The following is a 23940-nucleotide window of genomic DNA, read 5'->3' as shown; positions in this document are numbered from 1 at the left end:
CACTTATGCTCCTGTTTTGCAATCATATCCGGAGAAGGTTATCCCCTCTGTTACGACAGAGGCCTCCCACGATGTGAAGTCCAGTGCAGCGATGTCATCTACCCTTACTTCACTACAGGTATCCTGTGATGAGGAGCGGCAGACGGTGCCCATAACAGAGTCTCAGCCAATTCCCATTTTGCAGCAGTCATCCTTAGGTGCTCTAGTGGTGCACAACAGTTCGAAGTGCATGACTGCCCTTTCTGATGTTGATAGTCATTTGGGAGGGATGAATTCACAGGAGTTTGTGGGAAAAGTTAGTGATTCCAGGTTTCAGTTCGCCACTTTGCATCCAGTGTCAGGTCTTCGGGTCAACCACTTCGCCGTCACAAGTCTATTTGTCATCCTCGGTTTAGGAAAATGAGTTCTTTGGTGGATCGACCTAGTTCAACACCAGATTGCAAGGTGGTTTGTGTGGGTACAAAGCGTGATCGTGGGCCTAGTGTGGACTTCAAGTACTCCAACTTGACTCGAATAAAGTTTGCTCGCAAGTGTCTCTTTGGTGTTTTAGCGTAATGTAGTTTGTTGGTAGTTTTTGTTTTCTGTATTTCGTTATTAATACTCTTTGTCAAAAAAAAAAAAATGGGACCCGACGATAAAATGTGTCCCAATTTTCATCCTCTGATAGCATAATATTGGTACCAAATTTTCCTTTCATGAAGATCTTTCTGGCAGTCTTGCCTACATACCAATAACAACCAGATAGTGTGCTAGTAGCTCTAACATACAGACAGATACAATTCTACGAAAAAGAAACCTTCCTATTTCACCAAACATATTCTATGGTTTAAAGGACTATCATTCTCATGTCAAAATTTAGTGCACCAAATATATTGATAATCAAGGTGCAAATCTCAGCTCAACAGCTATAATTTATAAAACAAGGAGCAAAGCGCTATCATTTGAAGATAAATAGGCTCTTCTCGGATGATGTCATCTTCTTTGCAGCAGCACTTCCAACAATCCTCTCCAGCTAAACAAGAAATCAAATAAAGTCAATCAGATTATGAATAGGCAGCAGAGTGAGAATTAAACACGAGAATGACAGAAAACAGCCCTGCAAAAGCATAGCTCATAACTATTGATTAGCCCCAGTGACACCCAGTGACCGGGGTTTTGCCGAAAGTATACAGGGTTCAACTAGTTAGATATTAATGGAAAATTAGCTTTATACAGTACATGGAGAATCAGATTTGCTCTAGTGAGTTCAGTCTTCAGACCCTGTGACAATAATGTTGATTAAGATTGTGAAAATATAGCTGGTTAAGATTTTCTCATTTTCCTATGAAGAGAAACTTAAATATTGCTTCAGGTTATGGAAAAAAAAAGTACTGGTACTCAATTATTGTTGGTTAAGATCTTGGACACTTCACAAAATAGTATTTATTGTATACTTGTACGGATACTCACGTGTCAAATCTGATAAGTAATATTTCTTGTTTTCTGAATGACCAGCAATATGGTATTCAACAAACTGAAGGGTATGAGTAAAATCCTCTGCATACTTTGAATACAAGGAGGTGGCTAGAATGCAAAATGCTTACCCGTAGCTGATCAAAACGCGAAAAGAGTACTGTACAAGTCATGTTATGGGATCCTTCTTCAAGCATATTGAGAACCTGAAAATAATACCGGATAAATACCATGGACTCAGGGAGGTTTCTTTTTTGTATTCGGGGTCGGGGTTATAGAGTAGAACATACAAAACTGTTTATCAAAAAATTAACCCCTAAAATCAAAAGGAAACTTCCAATCTATTGAAGATACACTGACCTCAGGGTAAAACTCTTTCCTCTCTGGAAGAGAATAGATAATTAGATTCTGGATGCCCCGGATCTACAAATCAAAGGTTCAATAGAGATATCAGTATGGGAAAAGTAAGGAAACAATTGTATGAAGAACATATTTTGATCCCACATAGAAAAGTATGAGTATGCTAAGATACTTCATCCCTCTTTGTATAGTGTTTTCTTATGGTAAGTTCAGCAGGTGGTAGTGATCTTCCTAATAGTGTTTTCTAATAAATCTACTAGTATCTAGTATTGCACACTCAATCCCTAAACAAACAGAATTTACCTTGTAACGATGGTAAAAGTGGGCTCTCTCAGTGTAGAGCATGATCTTTCGCTGTCCCTTAATGAACCAATTTCTTGCACGAGATATATCACTTTGTTTTGTATACCTAACCACCACCATAAAATATTGTTAATAGAACTCTCAATGCATCTCTAGATCATGATTCATGTTGCAAAGGCTCAATATCCAAAGACAGCCATTTGTTACAGCCCTTACAGGTAACTATATATTTATTAAGAACTTACTCGCCCAACAGGCAGAAAGATGCATTTTGTGACTTCAAGAAATTCCGGATGCGAACAAATTCAAAGTAAGAGCTTATAAATAGCATAATTCCACCCTGTAAAATATTTTTGACGAAAGAATGTAGGTAAGGTAACTAGTCACTTGTGCAATGACATGTACAGAAGTTAACAAATTATTCACTTGATCAACACAAAGAAAAAAGAGAAAAATAAAAAATAAAAAAAAAAAAGGAAGAAGAAGAAGAAGAAGCTAGATACAAAACAAGAGTCAATATACCTGAATGGAATCTTTTATCTTCGGAAATATCTGCAAGAATAAGATGAAACTCAAATTAAACTTGAATAGTACAATAAGAAAATGAAAAAGACAGAACTACTTCCTGCCATGAAAAATAAATATTGATACTCAGCATCCTCCATAAATTTACTTAAATGCTAGATGCCATAATACATCAAATAGCAGGGGCAACTACACAAACAGCTTTACCGGGGGGGGGGGGGGGTTTGGGGGGAATCAGACTTAGTATTTCGCAATAAAAAGGGGTGAAGTCTTGACGAGCCTGAGTTGGAAAACGAGTTGCTTGCTGAAGATTGATGTTCTTTGTTTATTTACATGTTTTTGTCAAAACTTTAAATTGCCTTTGAATATGTAGTAATGACTTATGTATGGATTTAATTTTCTGAATTTTTAGATTTTTTTTTTGCCGTACCCATTTTTTACATTTTTAATTTTTCCGTTTTCTGTCCCTATATCCATCTCAGTACCTCTTAGCTCATGGTACTCTGGAGTCTGGACCACCTCCACCCAAGCCCAAGACTCTACCCTCAATATCTATGCCCTCATTTTTGTCAACTATTTTCACATCAACTGTGATGTGCTATTCACTCGGTATCACAATTCACAAATACCTGGTGCAAGCATACAACACAATAGGAATATCCTAGCATCCTGTTAAGCATAGTAGCTGCTTCTATTTCCAACAAATAAGTATTATCTCATAAGCTAAACTCATCAATAAACCCCCTTTCCTGATTTATTTAACAGTACAATAACACCCATTTCACGAAGGTATTAGTTAATAACTGAGTCATGCTTGGTTTTCATAATTAAACTAAGATCTGAATTCAATGCAAGCTTTAATTGATTAATAACCAATAAGATCTTTGTTTACATCTGTGATGCAATCATTCATTAAAAGCCTTGATATGTTTAGGAGGGAAACCTGCTGTAGTGGCTTCCACTTTAATATAGTATAGACAACCTCTCCCAAGTAAATCATCATTTATTTTTCAGATGATCTTTTTTTTTTTTTTTTCACTTAGGTACAGCTAAAAATAATGCATCGCAAAGATTCAAACCTTATTGATAAAGTAATTTAAACGAGCATCGTCAGCTTCCACTATGGAATCAGTATCGAAGCACTCATAAACCTACAAAAAAAAATAAAAAAAATTGTGATTATCGTAGATGCTGAAAAAATATCAGTGAGTTATGTAATACTAAAGGAATGGTCATGAGCCGCAAACAATCTGACAATTCTAATGCATGAAGGCATGATATATTTACATAAACTAAGGATAAATTCATACTTCCTCCGTTCTTTTTTACTTGACCCGCTTTGACTTTTACACTATTCACCACCCCTCCTTTGACCATCTTTTGTGAATAATAGGTAAGGAAAAACATATTCATGTGGGATCTTTTTGAATTCGTCTCAGTAAGTATATCATAATATATAACTTTTATGTTTTTCACTTATGGAAAATTAAAATTATTGATCGTTAAAGTTTTGCATTGGAAAGAAACAGGTCAAGTAAAAAAGAACAGAGGAAGTATATGAGTGTGATGACTGTTAAGCCCACATCACAGCATCCCAAACAAAAGGTAGTAAACAATGAGTTCTTGTTGGATAAATTGAAATAAAGATATCTTCCTTAGACATGCAAGAGAATCAGGCTCAGGGAGCTTAAGAAAAAATTATGATCATGTACACAGTAATATCAATGACAAGGGAGCAACCTGAAACATAAGGTGAACTGCAACAACTTGTAAGAGAGGGTTAACTATAATACTGGGAAGAGCACTGGAATTTAATTTGTGTAAAAATAGGCACAATACAAGGAAGAGAATTACAAAAAGAAGGATCAAGTTATTTAGTTTTCAATAGGGAAAAAAAAAAAAAAAAATTATGAAGTGGGAAACCATAGTTAAAAATAAGAGAATTACAAGAAAAGCATTCCAGTCACAAATAAACATCCCAAAGTAAAGATGTCGGTAAGCACTGGAATACTGGATGATGCAGACCATTAAGAGACCGCAAACATCATGAGATTCCAAACAACCTCTACCACATAAAGTGGATTATACGGTCCTCCAATCAATTCTGAAGATCAATTTTGTTCGGTCATCTCGAAACCAACCCATTTCACCTGGATAAGGACAATTCAAGAAGCAGAGCACAGCCAAAGCAACCCCTTTAACCCAAAAAGCCAATCCATAAAGCACCACATGTCAATGAAGAACCATAGGTTCAATTCAAATCCAAAATGCATACACATACAAGATACCAAAGATAACCAAACCAAAGACAATTATTTAATGTATCTAAAATAACTTCATATACGTATAAGTCAATAAACCCTATCTTAATTTAAGAGATAAGAACATTAAAAACATCCACTTATGAAGAAAATGTATCCCATTTTCACTATTCAAAGCCTCAAACTTTGACAGAAACACAAGAAAAACGCTTTAGAGTCCTCATATAAGAGTGCAAATGGGGTGCAATATGATATAGCCATAAGGTCTTTGGTAAGCGTCTAACACTGACACAACTTAGACATGTGTGGAAATGACTGAGAAACATTTACATAATCCTCTAATATCACTTGGTCCTTCAATACGAAATTTTATCTAGAATTTCCTGTTTCAAAACAAATCAATCAATCAAAGCCTTAATCCATAAGTGGGATGGGGTCGGCTACATCAACCAATTTTTTTAAAAGCAACAGGTTATAGATTATTTTATACAGTCAATGCAATTTTTATAAATACAAAACTAATCCATCTTATATTAAATATTACCATATTCTTAACAAGTGAAAAAGTGATTACAATGTCTTATAATTTGATACAGAGGGCATGGACGCATGGTTGACAAATTTTGCTTGATTGTATTAATATTGCTATCATCGTATAAGAAATTCAAAAAACTTATCCCATCATCCAATAATAAGCATTCTTGGATGTTATATTGGCACTTCCAAGAAGTGGCTTTAGACAAAATTTTGAATCCATATTGAACAGAGCCAAGACACAGCCTGGAGCCTTTAAGTTAGAGAAACACACCTGTCTCACTTGCAGTATAACTTTCGGCAACACGCCTTTGTGTTCACAAGACAACCTTAGCTGCAGAAGGAAGCATCACATTAGGTCAGGTGTCTATGAAACATATGCACCCTTTAGATTAGATTTAGATAAAGATTTATATAACATGATGGAAATTAAGATGTTAAGCTAAGGTTACAAATAAAATGACTCTACCTTCCCCTCAAAGTTAAGGCAATGACGATTGAACAAAGCATTTATGTCTGCAATATATCATATAAATCGAAATTACCATCACAGAAATTGATATGTATTCAGACATCACAATAACACATACGTGAAGGACAATCAAATGTGTATATGCTTAATAAGAAAAGGTATTAATAAAAAAATATATATAATATATTTAAACCCTACAATCTAGAAGATTACTAAGCCAACACAACAATAGGCCACACTTAAAACAACTTGGTGTAGTGATGACCCTTGAAAGGCTGAGCTCAATTATCAGCTTTTCATATGGTGACTTTCTTCATAGAATTTATGATGGATGAGTTTGGATCTTAATGAGGGGGAAAATGAAGCAATTTGTACCCATGAGATTGAATAAAGGCTCCGTTACCAAAGGGCCATTCTAAAGATATTTATCATCATCCCCATCTGGAACCAAAAACCCTGACTCTTAAAGAGTCTTAACAACTGACCCCTTGGCCTAAAAACCGCCACCCTTCCCAAGCCCTACAACTTCAAGTCCCAAACCGCCTAACCTAGCCAAGGTCCTCTCCACCTCAACCTATCATACAACTCTGGCCCCCACCTCACTCCTACAAGTTACCAACAAGATCCAATAAGTGCTCAAAAGGTCTTCATAAAATATCTGATTAACATAGCACATAAAATACAGGAGTAGAATTAGAGAGCTGAAGAAACACCATTACCTGGATTCAAATAAGAACTCAACATAATTGTTTGTCGATAAAACTGTGCATGTGCATCCAGGTACCTAAACATGGGAGGAAACCCAATTGCAAAATTAAATACTTGCACAGTAGGTAAAGACTCTTGCTCATTAACGGTCCTCAAGTGCATACTATAAAACTTGACGTCTAGTAAACAACTCTGACTATGAGCTTGTAAAATTGCCACCTATTAAGCTATAAGAAAGATATGATGATAAATTAATAAAAGTATAAAACAATAATCGTTAGGTTACCATTGTCTGATACGCATGATATCACCACCATGTTGTTTAGAAGGCAGGAGATTCAGATGTTCAACAACTGTATTTACATGGGACCAGTTCTGCATATATGTACGACAAAATGAGGGAGAGAGAGAGAGAGAGAGAGAGGAAGCGAAGAGATGAATTTATGTCATGTTACCAAACAAAGGCATATACCTGCATAGATATTACATCAGCATGATCTACGACTAGAATCTGCCCATGAAGACAAACACCAAATATTATTTTTGGCACCCACTGGATAACTATTAGAAGAATGAATCAAAGTACTGAGAATTTATTTGAAAAATTACCTCTATTGAAGAAAGATAGTCAACATCTTTTTCTTTGTTTGCCTCAGCTTCCCCAATTTTCTGACAAACAAAAATTGCAGTCCTTCACTCATACATTATAATAAGATAAAACATGATTTAAACCCTTCATGCTGGAGTGTTAGAAAACCCAAATATAAATTGAATAGCCTCCAAGCACTCACAAAACTAAAATTGCATGAGATAAGTATGCTTACAGTAATCAATCCAAGAGGTGAGGCAACAATCATGTCTGAAGAATAGAAGTCACTGTACAACCTTATACTCTTTCTGGCAAAGAAAAGAATTTGCTAAGCTTAGAAAACTAAAATCAACCTTGGGACACGAGCAAAAAATATGAAGATATGTAGTATATTCTGCTTAACAATCTCTAAATGAAGACCACAAATCTCTTTATCGCAGAAAAACAATGGCTATTGTACATCATATATCAACAGCAATCTGAAATTAATCGGTTCAAGCAACCAAAGTATAAACAATTAGAACCAACTTTTCATCCAAACATATTCATGGTTTTAGTTCCAGCAGAAACTTCCTTAAAAAGCTACAAGTGATTCTTAGTTGGAAAAAGACGATTTGGCCCTGGTTGAAAAAGCATAGAATGAAATTTGAAAAAAAAAAAAAAGGCAGGTTCTCAAGGAATTACAAAATTCAAAGTAACCGGTTCAAAGCCCATATAATATATCTCAAAAAATAAATAAATAAATGAAGTTCAAAAATTTATATAAAATAAATATTTAACGTGTTCAGCATTTAATAGAGTGGAATTTTGTTTCTATTACTTGTCTTTGTAGATACACTTGTTATCATTGTGCTATACACCAGCAAGATTATATTGTTTCGTGACACTGCAACTCCCCCACCCCCCAAACCCCCCAAGACTCCTGATATCGACTTGATTATCAGATTCCTAATTATAAGTTCATAACCCTGCCCATTCCATTTTGGGCAAAACATATCTACATATTCATACATTCATTCAAGTTAGTAAGAGAGGCCGTGATATATTCTTATATTGACGTCATCTAGTAGAGAAAACTAACAAAAAATAATTTGAAGTTAAACCTGCGGAGAACTATAGGACAAAAAATGATATGAAAGTTAGAGCAATACCTGATACTAATAATCTTTTTGTACCATAACCACCATAATTATTTTTTTCTACGTGTCAAGCACAGCTTTACCTATATTTAAGTAGAACAAAATGCCTTTACATCCATATGGTAATTTAACATAAACATTTCAAGCTATAATCCACTAAAAACTCAAGGTTTTCGACCAAATCATATTATGGTGATTTTAGGGCATGATTCTAGTGGAAATATGATGAAAATTAAGTTGTTTTTATGAAAGCATTTGGGGGTGTTTTAGATATTTAAGACCGTAAATCAACCACAAAATAAGTCTAGAGATGAAACTTGAAAGTACCATATATAGTCAGTGCAAAACAAGAACTCAATATTACTTCACAAAGCAACTAATATATTAACTAAGGAAACAGCACTAGCCTAAGCTCTCTAGGATGTAACATCTAGAGCACTTAGAATCAATACAAAGACAGCAGGACATGTACAAAAGTCAAAACATAAATAAATAAATACATAATTAAAAAATAAAAAAAATTACACCTAAAAAGCACCTATATTTTAGAGAATTGTCATATCATTCTGTACACCCTCTGCATATGCTATGGTTATTTTTTGCAGCCTTATAGATTCTAAAATTGAACTTGGAGAAGGGAGATGCTACTATAGAATTAAGACAATCAAAGAGATAAAAACAAGATCAAAATACCTAGTAAACTTTATCCCAACCATAAAATGGTCATTATTATTAGCACCAAAAAGTGCCTGATAGTCAGAAGGTTTTGAAGGCTTCTTGAGCTTTGATTCCTTAGCCTCGATATCATCCTCATCTTCTTCATCAGCTCCAAAGTCCTTGTTGAACCGATCCATGTACTCCACATTGACCTAACAATGAGAAGAAAATCTCTCAGAGCTCATTATAGTTAACTTCTCTGTTTTTTACAAACACATAGCATAGCCAACTAGAAAAATCAAATTCTAGATCCTAGCCTAGAGTTAGCAATTTAGCATAGCCAACTAATACTTCCTCCATTCTCTAACAATCAACTAATCAAACAATTTTTATTTTGCACTATTCATGATGTTTTCTTACTAAGATACAAAATACTATAAATTTTATTATGTAAATATCGTTGGGTTGGTCTCAATGCATATTTACAAAATATCAACTTTTACAATTTTTACTAAAAGAATTTTAAATGCTTCCTATACTGAATCATAAGGGGAGGCATAGAAATTAAGAAAGTGGGTAAAAGGAAAGCAGGTCAATAAAGGTGGGCATGGGCCGTGCCATGTAGGCCCATGTGCCATGTCATCGTGCCTTGTGCTCAAGTGGTTCGTGCCTAGAACAGGCCAAGAAATAGTAATGTCATATCGGCTTCATGCCAGTCTTCCATAAACAGAGCCCATGCACGACCTAACCCACGTGTCGGGTCATGCCAATGGGCTCCCTTAATAAATGCTATATAATTGGTAAAGTAGTTAGAAGAAAAGCAGGCCGGCACGTGGGCCAGGTTCATGCTATATTTTGAAAATAATTTACATGCATAGCTCATGGCCCACAAGCGTACCTCTCATGTCATTACTACCTAACAAACTTTTCTTGTTCCATATTATTCATTCAATCATCATATAAAATGTCGAAGGATACAAACAGGATTTTGTATCACATCTCTTGAAGATCAGACAAGTCTCTTTGATTTTACCTTAAAGTACTTTGACATTTAAAGGTCTTTAAGGATGATGATGATGTTGCTAAATTGATAAAATTTGTACGAAGTTAACAAGACAACTTCTCACAACTAGCCCATTCGCTAAATTTGTGTGAAATTTTGTGACCATTCTATTCTATTAGCTAAGGATGATGATGATGTTGCTAAATTGATAAAATTTATACGAAGTTAACGAGACAACTTCTCATAACTAGCCCATTCACTAAATTTGTGTGAAATCTTGTGACCATTCTATTCTATTAGTTGCAAAAGAAACATGTGCTTATTTAATAATGAAGCTTCCAAGAAGATGGTGACATTGAAAAACTTCTTGTTAGTTGGTAATTTGATCAACTGCTTGGTAAGGAAATCCAATTATTTATGAGGGTACAAACTCTTGAAATAACATCTCGGAGCAACTCGAAATCAGTGAGCATCTGCTATTTCTAGGTTTTGTCACATCTTGAGCAGTGCCTATTCTGCAGCTTATCCTCCCTCCACCCCCACCCCCAGCAGATAATTGACAATACCTCTAACAATTGCATTATATGTGTATGAACATATATCAGTGTACTACTTCAGTGCCCATATTATAGTAACATAAGATCAGCAAAACCTGAGCCCAATGTAACATACGAGTATACTAAAGTATAATCTGAAACCTTATGTGCTGAAGGTGTCAATTGTATAAGTCTTCTCACAAAACGAAGAGCAATGCTTGCTAGAGGCAGCAGTATCAGCACCTAGAATAAGCAGATTAAAAATAGCAGATGTCAAAAAAAAAAAAAAACATATGTAATTACTAAAAAGAATAAAGAAAATTTGAGAAAGAAACATAATGATCCCACAATTTAAGGATCAAGGATAAAATTTTATAGCAAAGATTTCACAAGAGATTTTTTTTTTTTTTTTTTTTTGAAGAAAAATCACAATAGAAATTTCAGTTGTCAAGAGTTCAGCTAAAGGCTGTTAGTAGTCTTAATACTGAAAGCTTCTAAATTATGTTAATGTACCAAGAAGCTCCTTCTTGCCTATTTCGGCTACAGAACACATCTAAAACACAGATAAATATAAATCATAGATTGCAAGTACATAGTCAATTTTCCATCTGCTACAAATGAAACTTAGAAGCTTAACAGTTTCAGATATAATCTTCGAGATATAGAGCTGTGGTCAATCTTGTTCTTTTTCTTAACATTTTTTTTTGCCTCATTCTGCATAAATTCAAATAAACATATAGACATTATAAAAAAAAAAAATTGTCACTTCAGACATAAAGGTAGGCTCATATAAGACTAAGTAAAATAAGATTAAAAGAAGCTATTTTAATTAAATTTAAAAAAAAAAAAAAAAAAAAAAAACAATCACAATAGTTCCCATGCAAATAGGAAACTGGTCTAGGTCAGAAAACTCAGATTTACACCTACAGTAAACTTTGCTCAACATCACATTCAGTAGTTCTTCATTTAATAGTGAATAATTGATAAATTGGCTGAATATAGAAAGTAAAGGTTAAGAATGCAAATACTTACTTTTGGCCGAGTAAAGCCTTGATCAAGGAAACTATCACTAGTTATGACTTCCTCTCTAGCAGTTTCCTGATTCTTGGATAATTTCGCATCATTTTTAGAGATAATATCCTTTGTTTTGAAAACATGATTAAGCTGAACAGAAAAGGGCACAAGCAGAAACACAATGTCACAGAATTTGTGTTAAAAATATTCATAAAAAAACAAGAATGATGTTCATAGTCAATAAATGGAGACTTGAGAGGATCACTAACCGAATGCATGATATATGCATCCATGATACTTGAGTCTTCATCTGATCCCTTTTGATAGAAGGGTTTCTTGTGATGGTGGAGTATATCTCTATAGCTATTGCCTAGAAAGCAAGCACATTATGCAGCAAGTAAATAACTATGCAAGGTAACATACTACCATTCTAATACACTAGTAGGGAGAAACTTAAACTATAAGCATTCCAAACATCTTTTTATCATTTATAGAAATGATTAACAGAGAGAGTCAAGAATATTTCAAAGCGACAATAGAAAATTGGAGAAAAATGATAAAAATATATCTTCAAGGGACAACTTTCATGGAAAGAGTTGACATAATTGTCACTAAGGTCTACATGTGCTTCACTGCTTCTAACATGTACTCATGCATAGAAGAAGAAAAAATGAATCGGTTTTTATCGTTACTAACAATAAAAGTTATTGTAGCAAACTAGCAACGAAATCCAAGGAGGGTAGGAAAGACAAAAGGCAAGTGTGGGTTTGTGAAAGTAAAAGTAAGAAAGAGAGTGAAAGAGGGGGGGGGGGTGGTGTAAGAAAAAAGAGGAAAGAGACTTTGGGTGGGGTAATAAGGTGAGGATAAAAGTTAAATAAAATTAGAAAAAAAAATATAATTTACAAGAAAACAAATGAAAACAGTATAACCAACAAAGAAAATAAATTATTCTTATAAAATTGTGAAACTTAACCCGAGAAAATAAGATACCATTCAAACACCGAATGACACATGTTTTAGTCACAAATCCAAACTAAATATCATTTTGAGATGTTTAAGAAATGCATTGACAGTAGTCCAAAGGGCTATGGGTTGCAAAACCAATAATGCTCACACAAAAAATTAAGGGACAGAGATTGCTACACAAAGATGGACAAGCCTTTTCCACAGAAACACAGCTTTCCAAGGAATGCAAAATTTCAAAGTCAATAATTAAAATCAGTGCTCACCAATGGTATGGCTTATAACTTTCATCCAATCGTAAAGTAAATACAAACATTTTTTCTTTGATTCAAATATTCAGTCAGCCCTGCTTTGAGCTTGATACTAGTTGGGCACTTCATGAGGTTCATAACTTTTATGTACCATTAGATACATTGAAGACATTTTCCTTTCTGGTGTTACAATTTTTTATGATTGTTTTAAATGGCATGAGGTGCACAGAGTCAATATGGGTCCCTAAATCCAAGGAATAAATGAGAGGTGAAGCAGTGTGCCTTGGCTAATCAAAAAGCTACTATCTGCAATAATATACTGTATGTCATTTTGGAACACCTTATTTGGAAAAGCTCAATAATATCCATATTACCATACCATATCTAAATTAACACCGGAATTATTAATTGTTATATCTTTAGGGGGGTGGAAACACACCACCATTACTACTTTAATAGGCACCTGGACATGCCTCTTACACGGAAGTACCTTGAAGCTCCCTAGAGAAAATCATCCTCTGGATTTGCATCTTACTGCTTTAGGCACACCTAACTCATGCATTTAACAAACTAAAAGTACCCGATGAAATCTTTGGAATCTAATCTTTACATTTTTTTTTTTTTTTTTTTTTTTTGGGGGGGGGGGGGTGGGGTGGGGTGGGAGGGCTTAATTAATTTATATTATACACACCACAGTAATAACATTTACAGTAGAGTCATCTCAGCTCAACAACTACAACCCACTCCCCCCGACAAAAATAAATAAATAAATAAGACACCTTCCTGACCAACAATAAATAACATATTTGTACAAAGGGGATAAAATTTGTGCATCATATAGGATTCACTTACAAAGAGAGAAAAACATTCTTTGCTTTGAAGACTGAAAATCAATGCCCCCAGATTTGTTGTAGACCTCCAACCAGTGCTTGTACAGCTTTAATTTGACACCGTAAGGGGCAGTGGCAACGGAATCCTAAAACATTTTGAAAATCAATGTTAAGGTCCAAAACCCTGCTGAACACACGTATACTTTTTGACAGAGTTACCATCTTATGCTCTTTTAATTGTAAATATGTGATAACAGCGACTAATTTTGTTTTCAAGAAAACAAGAGGGAAGAGCATAAAATCCAGAATGATCAGTAAAGCAGTGTCTTCCAAGAATAAAAGATATTATCCCTTCGTTTTTTTTTTTTAAGTGCATTACTTTGACTATCACAGAGTATAAGTAAAATAAAATGGCTCTGTAAAAGCCACACTACCCTTTTACCGCCCAAGCCATTTTGTTTTACTTATATGCCGTCTGAGCCATTTTCATTTTTATTTTACAAATATGAAATTGACCCCTAATTGCTTTTCCCAATCTGGTTATTCAGCCATAAAACATGAGACAGTGTAAAAGGGTAAGGACGTGAATTTTAGTAGGTTATTTAGATCAACCAGCAACATTTCCGCATCAAAGTTGGAGCACAAAAGATATTGATAAGAGGATGAGCAAGTACCTTCTGAAAACTATCTCCAGTGCCCATCCATATACAATTGCTTGATTCTAAAGCAGGCATATTCCATCTATACTTCCATTTCCTCGTTAACAATTTTTCAATGTCTTCTGCTGACAGTTTGTGGGTTATATGAATACCAAAGTTACTGCATGAGTAACCCCCAGAGAAATATATCAACACTAAAGCATCACAAAACAATATAAACTCACTCCAATTTCAAAGCTATTTGACCTGCAACACTCAATGGCAATTATCACACATTTATATTCAAGCCTTTCCACTTCAAACAATTCTGATTAGGAGTAGACATAATGCCAAGGTCAAAATAAAAAATAGAAATCAGCATGAAAATTCTGTTGTAAAAAGAAGAGAATGTCATTTTGATTTAGATTTATCTTCCACTTCAACAGCTTCAACATCACAACAAGCTTCATATACGAATATTCCAGAATTGCATTCACCAAGTATTACATGTTAAGAAAAAGGATAGAATTTTTCACACTTATCTACAACCAAAGAGAAACAACTTTGAAATATTCCTCCATATATAATCTGACCAATTAACTAACTTTTCTATCTTATTTGCCTCTTAAAATATCAATGAATTATTAGTTTTCTCTTAGAAAACCAGGGTACTATTACTTGCCGATTCTAAAATATAAAGCAATAACAAAAACCTCACACTAACTTTTTCACAACACTAAAAATTATTATTAATATAAAATAAAAAAAAAGTAAAAAAAAAAGAGGGGGGGGGGGGAGGGGGTGGAACAAAAGTGAAAAGAAAACAATGCATGATCAAGTTTTGTACATACACTGTTAGTTTGTAATGATTTTTAAAGTATGTATATCACCTTTGGCTTTGAGATGAACTAGAAAGACCCTCGGCAATGTCTTCTTCTAATCCATTCTCTGCATCTGAGAAATCATCATCTACTATTACGTCAGTAGGCTCATCATCACTCGATGTAATGGCATCACCCTTCCCACTATTTCTGTCAATGTTATCATCAGAGCCTAAAAGCAAGAGAACAAGAAAGCAAGGGAAAAAACCAACTGATTAGTGCAACGAACTGTACTCCAAGACAACAACCGCAGCAGGAAAGAATAAACAAAAGTACATAACCAATATTCAAAACAGCCAATCCACATCTTGTAATAGCAATTTCACAAACACAATGCCTTCCAAGAGACAATAAGACACTAGTGTGATATCAGAATCTAGCAAAGGATGCTCTAGAGTCCAACTGTCCAGGGTTCCTCCAAAAAGCCAATTAGGCACTTGCTAGTTGTTTACCAACCATTGACCAGGGGGTATAAAAGAGACAAAGACCTGGGCTTCCAAGGACTGTCGGTCCAAGCTAGTGCATCCCATGCATTCCATTGGAGATTTTACCTACTTAAATCATTAGTAGCCAAAAGGGGGTCAAACTCTAGCAGGAAACAATAAGAGTCATGTTCAACACTAAGAGTTGTTCTTGAACACCAAATTACTGAAACCCAGATTTAATCCTCCTTTGGATAAACAAACACTGTCCCAGATTCACAAGATAATCTCTACTCTCTTACCCATATCTTACCAATGAAAATTCGACTACCACAAAATATAGGCTCCTTTGCAGAAATTCTTTCATCTGTTGTAGCATACATTCCCAGAGCTACAAAATTTGTAGCGCAAATCTTAAAAGAATGTTTAGCTTAACCTTTACTAGTTTTTGGCCTTCTCAAAACTTGGTTCAATTGTAACCTGTGAATTACTGCTGTTATAAAGCCCATGTAACTGTTAAAATTACCATTTAAATCATCTAAAGGCTAAAACAGAAACAATAAATAACTGAATGGTACAAGTAGCGCCCCCCCCCCCCTCTTTCATCAAAAGGCTACGAAAGTCTCATTTCCAATATTATTGTTACTGTTGTGATTATCTTCAGCATTTTTAGGGTCTGTCTTGTTCACCTTATTTTCACTTATTTCAGGAGTAATAAGTTTAGATAAGTTCAGTTAAGTTCAGATAAATTCAGTTCAGTTCTGATAAGGATTACCCAAATACAAATTACAACTAAAATAAGTTTTAATAAGTTTAGATAAGTTCATATTAGTTAAGATAAGTTCAGGTCAGTGAAAATTAGGTGAATAAAACACACCCTAGTTAGCAAATTATATTACAATTCCGCACAACCACTTTCATAAAATTGCTTGCGCTTTAAAATTCTAGGCATTGACATCAGTTAAGGGGTAAAGCTGTGCAAATAACCTCTACAAAGATGTTTATGCAAATATATGCAAATATAAATATTCACAGAAGATAATTTTGACCCAAAAATGTCTTTGTTAAATGAGTTATGTACCATTAATGGTATTAAGTTTAGCTTGATTTTTCTTCTGACTCTATTTTGAGTTCATTAACATTTCTTCCATTAAATCTCACCCTTTTTCTCACAAGAAAATTCCATTTGAAACGTATTCAATGTTTAGAGTTCTAAAGACTGCTCTTTGCTATATAATATTTGCCTTACATTCTAAAATGAATCATAATTCAAAAGGTTGATCCTATTAGGAATTTTTTTTTTTATAAGGACAGGATATTTACATATGAACAGCAGATTATTAAAAAAAAAAATAGAGGAATCTTTCCTCATAGTAGCAAGAACAAAATACAAATTTGCCCAGTTTCTTTAAAATTCCCCCACATAATAATAAATAAATAAATAAAAAGGCCACTATTGCCTTAGCCCACAAAAATGCTACTTAAGTAATTCTATCCTAAATCAAGTCACTAGTTAGCAAAGTTCCTGAGAACACAAACATCCAATTCCAACAACTAAATAAAAATCACCACAAAAAGATAACGTCACAACATCTTCTCCTTTGATCTTCCAAAACCCACAATACAAACTTGCAGGACTCCACAAAAACTGTATACCCAATACTCCCCGTGGACAGAGGAAAAAAAAAAGCCTCCTCCATATTCATTGCCATCTTACATGAGCAAGACTCACTTTACGCACAGCACAGCATGCACACATCCGGCAATATAGCCAACCTTGGTCTTCTTTGGTGCATATCATTAGTGTTAATTATACCCAACATCAAAGTCCACACAAAAGATCCCACCTTAAGAGAAACTTTAGCCCTTCTAAATAAATTTATCAACAGGCAGAGATGATACATTGGAGACTTGATGCTAGTCAATTAAGTCATGAGTTCAAAACTTCTTTCATATAGATCCTTATCCAAACCCCACCTATGGCAACATGAACTTTTATGGTTTTACCAGCATCTTGAGAGACAAGAAGGCAAAATTCTACAAAATCAAAGTAGAATGACAAAAAGGCATAAGCCTCCATTTGGTATTTAGTATGTCATTCCAAGCAACTCCTTTATAGTTAACAGGACTTCTAATCCAGCATTGACCACAAAATTAAACTTAGCTATTATTAAGTCTTAACTCCTTGTTGCACACCAATAACCTAAGGAAATCTAATTATGTCTGATAATGTTCAAACGCACATGGCTCAATTCCTAACCAGTTAAGACAGGTTGAAACATTGTTTTCAAAATTCCAAAAGGCCCTGCCATTGAACATCACCACTCTTTTAATCATCAACATGAACCAGTAAAAAGCTACAAAAATAAGTATTAATGATTACTAAAAGAAGTATACAAAACAAATTGAGAACAAGTTACCGTTGAAATCATCCTCTTCATCGTCCTCGTCATCACTCTCTTCTTCAGAATCACCTCCCTTTATACTTTTTCTTTCTCTACATGATATTGAAGCACTAACACATCAATATAATAAAATCCAAATTGTTTTCTTATAAATATCAAGATAACAAAATTCTTCATACAACCCCCCCCCCCCTTTTCTCTTCTTCAGAATCACCTCCCTTTATATTTTGTCTTTCTCTACATCATATCAATATAACATCCAAATATTTTCTTATAAATATCATGATAACAAAATTCTTCATCCCCCCCCCCCTTCTCACCTTGGTCAACAAGTAGTAAGGTGATTTTAACTTTTTACGAGAGCCTCTTCAGGCTTACATATACTACCAACATTTCGAGATAATAGTTAAACTTTCCTTTTAATTACTTTTAAAATACTTCCCCCGTTCATTTTTAGTTGACACTTTTTTTTTTATCACGTTTACCAACATATAAGTTAAACAATTAATATATCTATATCAACGAGTAAAAATTATAAAAAGGGTTGGTTTTATGAAAATAGACAGTAGACAATTCTAAAAAGATCCCATATGACTATATTTTATCATAACTATAAATCACAAAATTAGTCAAAGTAGAGTCCATAAATAGTGTCAAAATGAGTCAACTAAAAAAGAACGGAGGAAGTAGTTGTTAGATTTTCACTTTTTATATTTTGGGATATATGGCTCACATTTTATTATTACTTCTTTCTAAACGTTTGGCCAACTTTTATTAGCTTATTGCTCTTTTTCTACAACATTCCACTACTATACATTAATCTATTATTCTTTTCTTACAATATTACAGTTTTTTCACTTCTCCCTCTTACTTTTCCAATGGTTCTATTGAAAAGTGAAGTGTAACCATTATTTCGAAGCAGGAGTGATTTCATAGAATGGCATAAAAAGGGGATGATATTCAGAATTGTCCGCCCAATGAAATATTAAACATATAACTCATGTAATGAAATACTACTCCAAAATATTAACATGTAAAGGTAGTTGTCCAAACTGTGAGCCCAATGTACCACTAATGCAGGGTAGGAATAAACCAGCTCTAGAAAGTAGAAACTGCAAACAACAGTCAACCAGCATTGTATTGTTGAAAATAAAAGCATAGACCAACAGCTTTCCATAATAAATACAAAATGGGGACTGCTGGCCATAGAAAAAATATAATCAATTACCTTTTCTGATGCACCTGAACACGTGAATTGCTAGTCGTTTCTAGTTTCTTTAGTAGATTATCAAAAACAGAAGGCTCGCTTGGAGGCTCTATTTCCTCCTCCTCCTCATCCTCTTCCTCTTCCTCTTCCTCTTCCTCTTCATCTTCATCTTCCTCCTCTTCTTCATTGTATTCATTTTCTTCCTCTACATCCTCTTCTACATCATCTTCAAAAGTTGTAGTCTTCACAAGCTTCTTGTATCTATCATCTGATTCCAAATTGATTAACAAGCACAAAAAGTTGTAAGCAACATGAAAAAGTTATGTTTGGAGGGGAAAAATTTTCTTGGAAAGCATTTTCCTTTTTCTCGTAATAAACCAAACAAAGAAAACTAATTTACAATTGTTTTTTTTTTTCTCTAAATAAATGTTTCTATGAAAAGTAATTTTCCTATCCCCATTGAAAATGTTTTCCGTCAAACCAAAAGAAGCTGAAGTATTATGGGGATAACAAGCTGGAAAAGTCATCACATAATGGAGGCAGTTTGAGCAATGGTTGAAACACGCATTTGGTTCCATTTCAAGAAAAATACAATTCTCCATAACAGAAACAAAGTAAGCAGTTCTAACCTAGGGATCCAGGATATTTGTTTCTAGCATCAATAGGTTCGGCTCCACGACTCTTCTTACTAATAGTTCCAGTACTCTTGAGCTTGGTATATGGTCTTCGACCTGAGAAACCACTCAAAATAAATCAGAACCCGCCTGCACTTCTCTTTAGCCTTTCACAAGTGTCAATAAATTCAAATTTCTGAAATTACAAACCAGATTTCCAAGAGACATTATACAACAAGAATACGTAGAACGTATTGTGTGACGATGAGTACCTTGACTCCTGTTAAATCGTTTGGCCATTAATCCCTGATTGCAAGCCTAGAAAAGATAAAAGAACCAAACTTAGGACATACAAAGTAACTAACAAATACGAAAACTCTTCCATTTTAAAGTAATGGTGACATTCAGGCCCGTCCCTGAGGCAGGGCAGGAGGGGCGGCCGCCCTAGGCCCAGGGAAAAGAGATTTGATTTCATATTGAATTATCTCGAAAAATACATAATTTTAGGGATACTTGATTCAATAATCAAATTACGCTCATAATTTTCTTTTCTTTTGGATATGATGTTTCATAATCTAAGAATTTACGAACCATAAACTTAAAGCACTGATAATTAAATTAGGTTAGATCAAATATAAACCCTAGATTGTGAAATTGATGTGATGATAACAACAACAAACAACTTACCTTAGAAGCTGCTTTAATGGGGGATACACGAATTAGATTCAATGGAGAACGCTTCAATGGAGAACGTTGAGTGCACTTCAATGAAATAACTCAGAGAGGTAGGAAATAGGAATGGAGGCCTTTAAAAGCCATGACCTGCCAATCCGCCATAGTTATAATATGGGTTAGATCCGTCCGATAAATAAATATGACGGGTCTTTATATGATCGTCTAATTATGAGATTGATGGGGTTTATAAAGATTTTATGTAAACATATTTTAAATATTTCCATACACCAAACCTTATACCAATTCTTTGTAAGTTTGTAAGAATTTTTTTAAAAGAAAACAGCTGAAATTACATTAATTAAACTGAGTTTACAACAAACAAAAGTACAATAAGTAACATAAGTTACTATTGACATAAGAAGCCCTTACACAATATCAATAAGGTCATTAACGATATTTACCTTTTAGCTATTACAACGAGTGAGGACAACGCATATAAGGCTTACCAATATACATTTAAACATGCGATGACACTATTGATAGAACGAGGGAAGTTGATGATGATGTTTCGTGTTGTGCAAGTTAATTTCTAACATACATTTAAAAGTTTATGGATGTTGCTGAAATGACGGAGACAACCCAAAATCAGTATGTCTTATCCTAAAGGACCCCAATAATTCAAAGGGATAAAATCCTCTTGAGATCTATGCTTCATACATGTCAATCACATTTCTTTGTGATCTGACAAAATCATATCTTATACTCCCTCCGTCCCATAATATAGTTCATATTGTGTTTTTTTCACGGTATTTAAGAAATGGGAGGAGAAGTGGAAAAAAACTAGACAAAAGTTAGACTAATGTACAAGGCAAGTGGATAATTTAAGGGGGAAAAAGTGAAAAGTACAATTATAGACAAAAGTTAGAGAGAGAAAATGAAAAAAGTACAATGCAAGTGGATAAGTTAAGGGTAAATTAGGAAGTTCAATAAATAAAGTAAAAATTAAGGGTATAATGTTCTTTACATACTATTCAAAAACAGAAACAGGAATAACATTTTGGGTCTTTAAAATAGGAAAACAAAAACTATATTGTGGGAATAGAGGGAGTATATATTCTCATACAAGGTCATGATGTTGTAATGAGTTTTACCAATATCACATACAAATGGGTTTAACAACACCTACTACGGGTTTATGTAAATCTGAAATAGAAATTTTGTTACATTTCCCAACAAACATGAGTAACACCACTTCCATTAAAAGAACACATTTTTATTAAAACTAAAGAGATTAAAAAGGGGAATTTCAAGAGTCAAACGATTCCATTTCATCCTCCAATTTACCCTGAATTCGACTTGTCTTCGCCTTTCGATCTATTATATTGGGTGCTTCCAAAATCTAAGTTTTATTTTTTAGAAAAATTCACTTCAATTTATTAATTCGAACTTTCAGCAATTTACTCTCAAATAATCTCAACTTACATTTATTAGGGAGCACTATGAACTTTTGGGTTAATTTTCTTCCACTAGGTCGATTTACCAGTGACTTAAAGAAAGGGTGATTTTTATTTTGTAAAAGCCATGTGTGATGTGTTGCGACATAATTGGTCCAAATTTTTTTTTGTAAAAAAAGAAAAAAAAAATTAAAAACCCTTCCCAACCAGCTACCATCCTTCCTCCCCTTAGCCCCAACCCCCAGCCCCACCGAAATTCGACCGCCCGCCTCCCCTAGCAACCGATAACAGCCGGTCGGCCCTTCCATACCCCTAAAAACACTCGGGCGACCCACCTACACCATCGAAACCACCCCCTTCCCCCATCCCTAAAATAGCCCCTCCCTTCTCAGGTCGATGAAACCGCCCCTCCTCCCTTCCCTTATCGTTGAAACGAACGATTTTTTAGCTCCCTCAATTGGAGATTATTGCCAAGAAATTAAATGTTGTTGTGTTACTCAAGGTTTTTGTGGTAGATTTTTTTTTTTACAAATAAAATAAATAAATAAATGGTAGTTAGTTGTTCTCAAAGTAGTCATTATAATGGTAGTTGTTGGTAAAATTTTCTTAATTTTCACAAAATTACCCTATAATTTTCACAAAATTACCCTATATCTAAAGTATAATACTCCATTTTTCACTTTTTATTAGATACGTTTTGACTTTTACATGTTTGTCAATACACCTATTTGATTATTATTCATTACATACTTTTTAAAATTTAACGATTGAATATTAATAGAGCATTCGTTGAGACGAAGCAAACATAATCTTACACGACTCTTTTAAATTTGAAGATTATCTAATACTCTCGTTATCCTAGAATACATGACACAGTCAACATTGCACACATGTTAATGCACTACTTTGAATTTATTTGTATATAATTATATATTATGAAAATTATTTTAAAATTATATTTTGAAACTTTATATATATATACCTATTTAACAACATATTTTATGATAAAATATGTTTTTATTATGTTAGTAAAAAATTATGATCAAAACTAATACATGAATAGTGAAAAAAGTCCAACGTCTCATGTATTTTGGGACGAAGGGAGTATTATGAATAATGTTTAAAACTAAACATAACCAATAAAAAGAAACAGATGAAATATTATGAATAATATTTAAAATCTGATAATAACCAATAAAAAGAAACGGAGGGGTACCCTACAAAATTTTTTAAAATCATCCTAAAGTTTTTGTTAAAAAAAAAAGTTTTCTTGTCATCATCTAAGCTTTTTTGCTCTCAGATAAGATCCTTCATTTGTAAGCAATTTATTATAATTAGTTGATACTATGAACTTTTATACAATGTATCAATTTTTTTGTGCATATTATTTATAGAATTCAAGTCAATCTCCTAAAAAATTATACCGATTAAAGTGATGCGCACTTTAAAAAATGGAGGGATTATTTTTCTAGCATTAAATGTCTGAATTTATTATAAAATGATTTATTATAATTGTAGTAGAATAAAGATATCTTAATGAATGTTATTTTTTTTATAGTAATAATTTATATCAAAGTTATCAAAATCGAGATTTCACTTTGAATTGGAAGAGATTTAGATGTGTATGTGTTACCGATGATAGTAGTCGTTTCAGAAGTTTCCTACAAGTTTTTATTTCTCACATAAGAAGGTTTTTTCTTATTTAGGCTTAAAATATTTTAATTATACAATTTAATTTTGACAATGATTATGTTTATGATATAGGAGAATTCGAGTAAGATGATTTTTAGTGGTTGTGGCTATTCACCATAATTTTATTTGGTATGTATACATCTATGAATTTTTTAATATTCGCATAGTATCATACTAAATATTTTATATACTTTGAAAATTGAAGTTACTACATTATAAAAAGATTATGATTCTTATATTGTTTGATAAATTCTATTTAATGACTTGTTTACAAGCATGATAAGAAATGATAATTTAATTATGACATGATACATTTATTAAAAGTGAACTGTGTAATTATATAATTATAAGTAAC

At 33.6% G+C, this 23940-nt stretch overlaps 1 protein-coding gene across 1 annotated transcript; it reads right to left on the bottom strand.

Annotated features, from left to right (window-relative positions):
• Positions 1-664: 664 nt before the first annotated feature.
• On the bottom strand, positions 665-20607 carry LOC110691772 (U3 small nucleolar RNA-associated protein 25-like). Its single transcript, XM_021868717.1, has 26 exons — positions 20452-20607; positions 20037-20082; positions 19780-19881; positions 19172-19418; positions 17959-18035; positions 15126-15288; positions 14272-14416; positions 13620-13743; positions 11823-11923; positions 11572-11703; positions 10702-10782; positions 9037-9212; positions 7440-7512; positions 7225-7284; positions 7088-7126; positions 6902-6990; positions 6627-6691; positions 5905-5951; positions 5710-5769; positions 3720-3791; positions 2638-2667; positions 2361-2455; positions 2116-2221; positions 1813-1875; positions 1584-1658; positions 665-1012 (listed from the first exon to the last, which is right to left on the bottom strand). Exons 2-26 carry the CDS (start codon positions 20062-20064, stop codon positions 938-940), a joined length of 2325 nt encoding a protein of 774 aa, XP_021724409.1. The 5' UTR covers positions 20065-20082; positions 20452-20607; the 3' UTR covers positions 665-937.
• Between the last annotated feature and the right edge of the window lie 3333 nt (positions 20608-23940).

This window comes from Chenopodium quinoa, unplaced genomic scaffold (assembly GCF_001683475.1).
Source record: "Chenopodium quinoa cultivar QQ74 unplaced genomic scaffold, ASM168347v1, whole genome shotgun sequence".
Lineage (NCBI taxonomy): Eukaryota > Viridiplantae > Streptophyta > Magnoliopsida > Caryophyllales > Amaranthaceae > Chenopodium > Chenopodium quinoa.
The sequence above is the reverse complement of the archived record's forward strand: the minus strand, read 5'-3'. Positions and strand labels throughout refer to the sequence as shown.